General features: G+C 41.4%; 1 protein-coding gene across 1 annotated transcript; it reads left to right on the forward strand.

Annotated features, from left to right (window-relative positions):
* The first annotated feature begins 7241 nt into the window (after positions 1-7241).
* On the forward strand, positions 7242-8183 carry LOC110315281 (olfactory receptor 1361-like). Its single transcript, XM_021189370.1, has one exon. The coding sequence runs from the start codon at positions 7245-7247 to the stop codon at positions 8181-8183; it is 939 nt and encodes a 312-aa protein (XP_021045029.1). The 5' UTR covers positions 7242-7244.
* The last annotated feature ends 381 nt before the right edge of the window (positions 8184-8564 follow it).

Below are 8564 nucleotides of genomic sequence, written 5' to 3' on the forward strand. Positions count from 1 at the left end.
ATTCAAAGGACACTGTCAATAGGACAAAACAGCAACCCACAGATTGGGGAAAGATCTTTACCAACCCTGCATCCAATCAAGGGTTAATAATCAAAATATAGAAAGAAATCAAGATGTTAGACTCCAGAGAACCAAGTAACCCTATTAAAAATGGGGTACAGAGGTAAACAGAGAATTCTCAACTGAGGAATCTCATATGGCTGAGAAGCACTTATAAAAAGGTTCAACATCCCTAGTCATCAGGGAATTACAAATCAAAATGACCCTGAGATTCCACCTCACACCAGTTCAGAATGGCTAAGATCAAAAACTCAGGTGACAGCAGATGCTGGCAAGGATGTGGAGAAAGAGAAAAACTCTTCCATTGCAGGTGGGATTGTAAGCTGAACAACCACTCTGGAAATCAGTATATCAGTTCCTCAGAAAATTGGAAATAGTTCTACCTGAGGACCCAGCATATACCCAAAAGATTCTCCATCATGTAACAAGGACTCATGCTCCACTATGTTCATAGCAGTCTTATTTATAATAGCCAAAAGCTGGGGAAAAATTCAGATGTCCCTCCACAGAAGAATGGATACTCTTGCTTTTGTAAGAGTTACTTTGGCCATGGTGTCTCTGCACAGCAGTGGAACAGTAACTAGGACACCTGACACCAACTTTGAGCCTGTATATGCATATGCACCATGAACATACATACATACACACCACAGCAACACACATAAACACCCACCATAACACATGTACATACCCCCTCTACATATATATATATATATGTATACACACTCCCAATACATACACATACAAACAACCCCAAATACACACACATATATACACACATACACAAACACATCCATCCACAGTACATACACATACAAACATACATATATACAGATATACAAGCACACATATGTACATACAAACAAGATGCTATAGCCTAGACAAAGTTTGTCTATGTGATACAAAACTATGAATTTTGAGCAAAATATGACTGAAAATAGAAAGTCATCAGAAAATGGCTCAAATCGAGAAATGAAAAACAAGGAGGGGCTTTCTTCAAATAATTTCTCCTCCTCCTTCTTTTCTTCTTCTGCCCATTTCTCCTTTCTTTCCTCTTCTATGAATTTCAGGCAAGTCTCTTTTCTACCTCAACTCTCCAGTAATTACAGCTGTGTGACATCAAATCTGTATGCTTTCTTCCTTCTTTACTCTCTGTCTGCTTTTTGGATAAGAATGAGGGAAGCAGAAATGGTTAGAGTTACTGTGGTCCATTGCCACAGTGATATAAATAGATGTGACCTCATGCTACTTCCACATGCTGTGAAGGTGTGTGTGTGCATGTGCCTGTGCTTGTGTGTGTGTGTATGTGTTAGAACATGTCTTCCAGTTCCTCCACGCTGAAAATATGTGGGATAGGGTTCTATTCCCAGAAAGCAGTAACCCATGTGAGCTGGAAAATTACCTGAAAGGCCATCTACTTATAAAGGCCAAGTGCCTCATAGACAGTGCCCCATGGGTGCTGGCTCCCCTTAATTCAGACTCTTATGTAACTGATCCAGGTCTGTACATGCCCTTATTATTCCTTCCTCAAATTGAAGATGATATGACCTCACTGATCACTGCTAAAGATGACAGGACACATGCACACACAAGAAAACAAAAATTTCCTCTCCACACCAATAGATATAGGCATACATCAAAGGTAATGAGGGTTGATATGGTAAATAATGCCATCTGGGATATGTCTACCAAGTTGGACTATTTTCTGAAGCTTGTACATTTTAAACAAACTATTATATGCAAACTGTGATAATATTCTCTGTCATCATCATTTGGTCCAAAGGGGCTAAAGGCGCAGATGGGAGTTTCTCTCTTCTTGTTTCTAATGAGGCTCTGAGGAATTCTGGTCCCATTGATGTTGCCTCAATTCATCTGCAGACAAAAATACTGTCTAGGAAAAGGACACACTATGTGGAATAGTTGACTGACAGCTCTGTTAATACAGGGTAAGCAGTCCTTCAAAATTCTGCATTACAAAGATCTGCCAGATGATCCTGGGACTGAAGGCTGAAGACTGATACTTCAACATTTTGAGGAATGAGGAACTGTCCAGGTAGTCAGCTCTCTCTCTACAAATTGGTTAAGTTTTGAAAGCTATGTTCTGTGCTTCCTATATTTTCAGGTAATATTTAAGTAATTCTTGGATTTCTGACAGGGTTGAAGGCTGGTTGTAATCTCATAGCCAATTAAAGTTATTTAGCATTGATAGAGATGATATAGATTTAAAAGAATGGTTTTCAGATGGCATACAAGCTAAAACCAGGACATAATTCAGGTGGAGAATTGTAAGCCCTTTAAGTTAGGATAGATGGTATAGTGCTCTATCTAAATTGACAAATTTGATGGTCTGGGTGTTAAGTGTATCTTATACTTTATAAGTTGCATAATTGTAATAGTTGTGCTCAATTTATATCTGAGAGATAAGAGCTTTAATTGAACAAAAAGGGAGAAATGTAGGTTGCCCTGGTGCTGTTTGTAGTTTGATGATAATTCTGCTTCCTCAAGAGGGGCTGCCCCAATGAGGAGTGGATCATGTACTCAGGGGATTTCATGTGAACCTTCTCCCTATTTTAACTGGCCAAATAAAAGCTAGAGCCTGTGATTGGGCAGTGGAAGGGAAAAGTGGGGCTGGAGGTTTTAGACATGGAGAGAGGAAGGAGAGAGGAAGATAGAGGAAGAGGAGGTAGAAGGAAGATGGAGCAGAACCACATGGCCTGGAGGAGCTGAAAGTAGATCTCATTGTTGGGGAATAGAGTAGTGTAGTGGTATATCTATCCAATCTAGGTGTGCAGTTTATAAATATAACTGAGTTGTGTGTTATTTTACAGGCTTATTGGGGTTAGAGATCTATCACAACACTCAGCCACTGGTCCAGAACTGAGCCTGTCTGCTTTCCAATATGGTGATCATGGACTAACCCTCTAAAACTACAAAAGATGATCCAATTAAATGCTTGCTTTTGTAAGCTACTTTGACTATGGTGTCTCTTCACAGCAATAGAACAGTAACTAGGACACCTGACACCAACTTTGGTCCTCTATAACATATGCAACTGGAATATACACATTCACACACACACACACACAGCAACACACATACACACCCACCATGGCACACATACAAATACAAATATACATCAACACATAACCAAGTATACATACATACAAACACCCACATCCACATCCACACACACATATATATACATGCTTGCACAAACACATACACACATACCCACAAACAAGCATAAGTTGAAGGATATTGGTCACATTGTACACCCCAATATTTGGAATGGGAAATAACTATTTCTTTTTGTACTGTGGCTCTGCCCCAACAGATGACTTTAATCCAAGATTTTTCTGCTAACAGGCATAAATAAAGTTGACCGTAGGCGAAGAGGCAGAGCAAGTAGTTAGTTGTCAGGGAGTAAACATTAAGGAATTCAGAAAAAAAGAAAGGAGGGGCTTGAGTTCAAGGGTATTTAAGTCAGAGTGAAAAAAGGAGCCTTTTCCTTCTGTGCCATCAGTGAAGTAAGAAAGTCTGTTGGCTGCTTCATTTGCCTGTCTGAACTAGTACACTTTCACTGCAGCATCTGGCTTTTGAGTTTCCCTGATAAAATCAAACCTTTGGTATTTTGTTTTAAAAACAACAAACATACACAAATACAAGCACATATATAAATACAAGCACTTACAAACACACATATGCATATACAAACATACATGCAAATACAAACACACATATGCACTCACATATACATATACAAAGAGACATATACACAAATAAACACACACACATGCACACACACATTCATATGCAAACATATATGCACACACATATACACATACAAATACACATATACACATACAAACACATACATAAGTATACACAAACACATACATATGCATATACAGATACACACATATAAACATACACTCATATACACAGAGACATATATATACATACTAACCACACAAATACACATATAAACACATACATATGCAAACACACCCATATACACATACAAACACACACATAGGCACATACAAACAGACACATATATTCACACATATGCAAATACTTGTTATGGATTGGTTCTAATGCCGTTTGTGTTAATTCAGCTCCTGAAATCACATGGGGACTCACATGTCTGTGCTGAGGGTCCCTGCCCAGTTGGTTCTGATTGGGAAATAAAGTTGCTGGCTGCTAATGGATGGGCAGAGTAGGGACTTTTAGAATTCCTGGGCAAAGTGCCTGGCAAACACCGAATTGGATGCTCACAGCCAGCTATTCGATGAAACACAGGGTCCCCAATGGAGGAGCTAGAGAAAGTACCCAAGGAACTGAAGGGGGCTGCAACCCTGTAGGTGGAACAACAATATGAACTAACCANTGTCTCTAGCTGCATATGTAGCAGAAGATGGCCTAATCGGCCATCACTGGGAAGAGAGGCCCCTTGGTCTTGCAAACTTTATATGACCCATCACAAGGGAAGGCCTGGGCCAAGTAGTGGGAGTGGGTGGGTAGGGGAGCAGGGCGGGGGGGGTATAGGGAACTTTCGGGATAGCATTTGAAATGTAAATAAAGAAAATAATAATAAAAAAAATTAAAAAAAAAGAATTCCTGGGCAAGAAACACAGGAGAGAGAGGCAGTACTGCCATGCCGGGAAAGCAGTAAAATCAGGCAGGAGAGCTGCCGAAGATGAATTAGTAATCATGTAAGAGCCAGGAAAATGGCCCTAGGAGGACTGCCCAGCAAGAGCCAGGGCAGCAAAGATGAAATATAGATTTAGTAAGTATTACCTCAGGAATATACGAAGGGAGTGTGTGCTAGCCATGTGAAGTTAGGGAGTGGCCAGGCCATTGCACTGTTAAGGCATATTAAAAATAAGACTGTGTATGTGTATTGTTCATTTGGGAACTCCAGAACATTGGAGCAGGTGGCAAGGAAATATGCCACTCAAGTCGGGAAGTATAGAGTGGATTGCCTTATTACCACTTCACATACCAACACGTATGAGCACACACACATATACCCATAACATACACATATACACATATAAACACACACATATATTCATACAAATACATGTATATATGTATTTGAACTTATATATGTATATACAAACACACGTACACATATACAAATACATAAATATACAACCACACAGATATGCACTTACAGACACACACATATGCACATATACACATATACACATACCTACATATACACATACATACACATGCACTCACAAACACACATACACACATATGCACATGCATGCATATACACACATACAGCACTTATGCACATATGCACATGAACACATATGCACACATATGGACACACATATGTGCACAGACAGACACATATATTTACACATACATACAACCACCCACCCTTACATACAAACATGAATCCTTCCTGCTATAAACTAGGAACAGTTTGTTTCTGTGATATAAAACTATGAATTTCGAGCAAAATATGACTGGAAATAGAAAGTCATCAGAAAGTGACTCAAATCAAGAAATGGAAAACAAGGAGGAGCTTTCTTCAACTCCTCCTCCTCCTCCTCTTCATCCTCTTTCGATTTCTCCTTTCTTTCCCTTACCATGAATCTCAGGCAAGTCTCCAAATATGACTCTTCTGCATCGAGTCTCCAGGAGTTACAGCTGTGTGCCAGCAAGCCTGTTTGCTTGCTTCCTCCTTCATTCTCTGTCTACTTTTCAGATAAGAATGAGGGAAGCAGGAAGGGTTACTCACTGCAGTCCATTGCCACAGTGATATAAACAGATGTAACCTCATGCTACATTCACGTGCTCTGAAGGCATGTGTGCATAAGTGTGTGTGCGTCTTCCCAGTCCACACTGAAAATATGGGGGACAGGGTTCCACTCCCAGAAAGCAGTAACCCATGTGAGTTAAAAAAGTACCTCAAAAGGCATCTACTGTAAAGGCCCAGTTCCTTATAGACAGTGCTGTGTAGGACATTTGATCCCATGTGTTCCCAGAGATTGTGAACTGGGAAGCCATGTTTCTAACACACACACACACATGCCCACAAACATGTTTCTAACACACACACATGCACATGCCTATGCACAGGCACACGCACATACATGCACACATCTCTGGAGTATGTGGAAAGGCTGGCTCCCCTTTATTCAAACCTTCATGTACTTGGTCCAGCTCAGTACATGCCTTTATTCCTGACTCAAAATGAAGATGATATGACCTCACTGATCTCTGCTGAAGATGACAGGACACAAGAAAGCAAAGGTTACACTGCCCATACAAGAATGCAAAAATTCTACTCCATACCAGTAGATACAGGCTCAGGTCATAAAGGTGATGAGAACTGACGTGGTAAATAATGCCAATTGAAATCTGTCTGCCAAGGTGGACTCATTTCTGAAGCTTATACATTTTGAACCAACGATTGTATGTAAATTTTGATAATATTCTCTGTCATCATCATTTGGTCCAAAGGGGCCAAAGGTGTAGATGGGAGTTTCTCTCTTCTTGTCTCTAATGAGGCTCTGAGGAATTCTGGTCCCATTGGTCAAAGAAACTTCTGTAAATGACTGTTCTGTGATTGTTCTGAACATCTTTCCTCCTCAGAAGACCAAGAATCCAAACACCCGCTCCTCACTTGCTTAGAGGGCTTGCCATTGTTCCCAGCCATCACAGACCCTACAGTCAGGTCAAGTTGAACAGCACTGGATAGTACCAACTTCCCTCCAGGTGAGGTTACAGCAGTGAGACATAAACATTTAATTATTCTGAGATGCAGTTATTTTCGAAACCTCCTTGCAACTTATTCCAGAGGCAGGGAGACAATTTAGAAGCTCTGAATCCATTGGTTATCACCTGAGACAAAGACAGAACTAATAAATCATTCTCCTGATATTGTTCTGAGTTGTTTCTGAGATGGAGGGAGAGCTGAGAGGAGGTATGAACATACACAGAGCTAGTCTTAGAGTCTGTGTGGGCTGAGGGATGCTCATGTAGGAAATACATCAGGACTGAGTGTTGGAATGTGGATTTATAGGTGGGATTGGCATATCTTGTGTTAGCTACTCTATGAATTCATTTGCAAATGTGACCCTGCCTGTTGCCCTATCACAATGTGACTCTGCCCATCAATGTTTTGAATTTATTGTCTTCACCTTGGTAGTGGCAGGCTCATGAGCAGCACCAACCAGTCGAGTGTCACTGAGTTCCTCCTGCTGGGACTTTCCAGGCAGCCCCAGCAGCAGCAGATCCTATTCCTGCTCTTCCTCATCATGTACCTGGCCACTGTCCTGGGAAACCTGCTCATCATCCTGGCCATCAGCACAGACCCCCGCCTGCACACCCCCATGTACTTCTTCCTCAGCAACCTGTCCTTTGTGGATGTCTGCTTCTCCTCCACCACTGTCCCCAAGGTACTGGCCAACCATATACTTCGAAGTAAGGCAATTTCCTTCTCTGGGTGTCTCACACAGATGTATTTTCTCTTTCAACTTACAGACATGGACAATTTTCTGCTGGCTGTGATGGCCTATGACCGATTTGTGGCCATATGCCACCCTTTACACTATATAACACAGATGTCATCTAAGCTCTGTGTCCTGATGGTGGCTGGATCTTGGGTCACTGCCAGCTTGAATGCTTTATTGCACACCCTGCTCATGGCTCGACTCTCCTTCTGTGGGGACAATGTGATCCCTCATTTCTTCTGTGATGTGACTCCCCTCCTGAAACTCTCCTGCTCAGACACACATCTCAATGAGCTGATGATTCTTACTGAGGGAGCTGTGGTCATGGTCACCCCATTTGTCTGCATCCTAATCTCCTACATGCACATCACCTATGCAGTCCTGAGAGTCTCATCCTCTAGGGGAGGATGGAAAGCCTTCTCCACCTGTGGCTCACACCTGGCTGTGGTGTGCCTCTTCTATGGCACCATCATCGCTGTGTACTTCAACCCCTCATCTGCCCATTCTACTGAGAAGGACACAGCAGCCACTGTACTGTACACAGTGATGACTCCCATGCTGAACCCTTTTATCTACAGCCTGAGGAACAAGAACCTGAAAGGGGCTCTACGGAAAGTCGTCCATAGGAAGATAGTCTCTTTCTGATTGATGTGTATTGAATTTGTATCACTCCCACAGAAGGGAATAATTTTCAACTCATGGACAAGGTCCAATCTATTTCTGTGTGGATTCTCTGAAATAGAATAAATCTGTTTGAATGAATCTTATTCACATGTCCTGAGTTATTTTAACCTCCCTCCTCTTTTTGGGTCAAGCTAATTAGTCTATTTTAAGAGTGTTTAACGAACAGTGAAATTTCCTTTCTAGCTGGGGCTACAGCTGAATGGAAGTGGGCTTACCTGACACAGAGCGACATGCTTCATCTCCAGCAACACACAACAACAGAAGAATGCAGTTGCTTTTCCCTTTCCAGCTGGAAATGTGAAGATCCCTTTGCAAACCTCTATTTCACAAAAATTGCATTTC

Source organism: Mus pahari, unplaced genomic scaffold (assembly GCF_900095145.1).
Source record: "Mus pahari unplaced genomic scaffold, PAHARI_EIJ_v1.1 scaffold_11779_1, whole genome shotgun sequence".
In the NCBI taxonomy this organism is placed as follows: domain Eukaryota; kingdom Metazoa; phylum Chordata; class Mammalia; order Rodentia; family Muridae; genus Mus; species Mus pahari.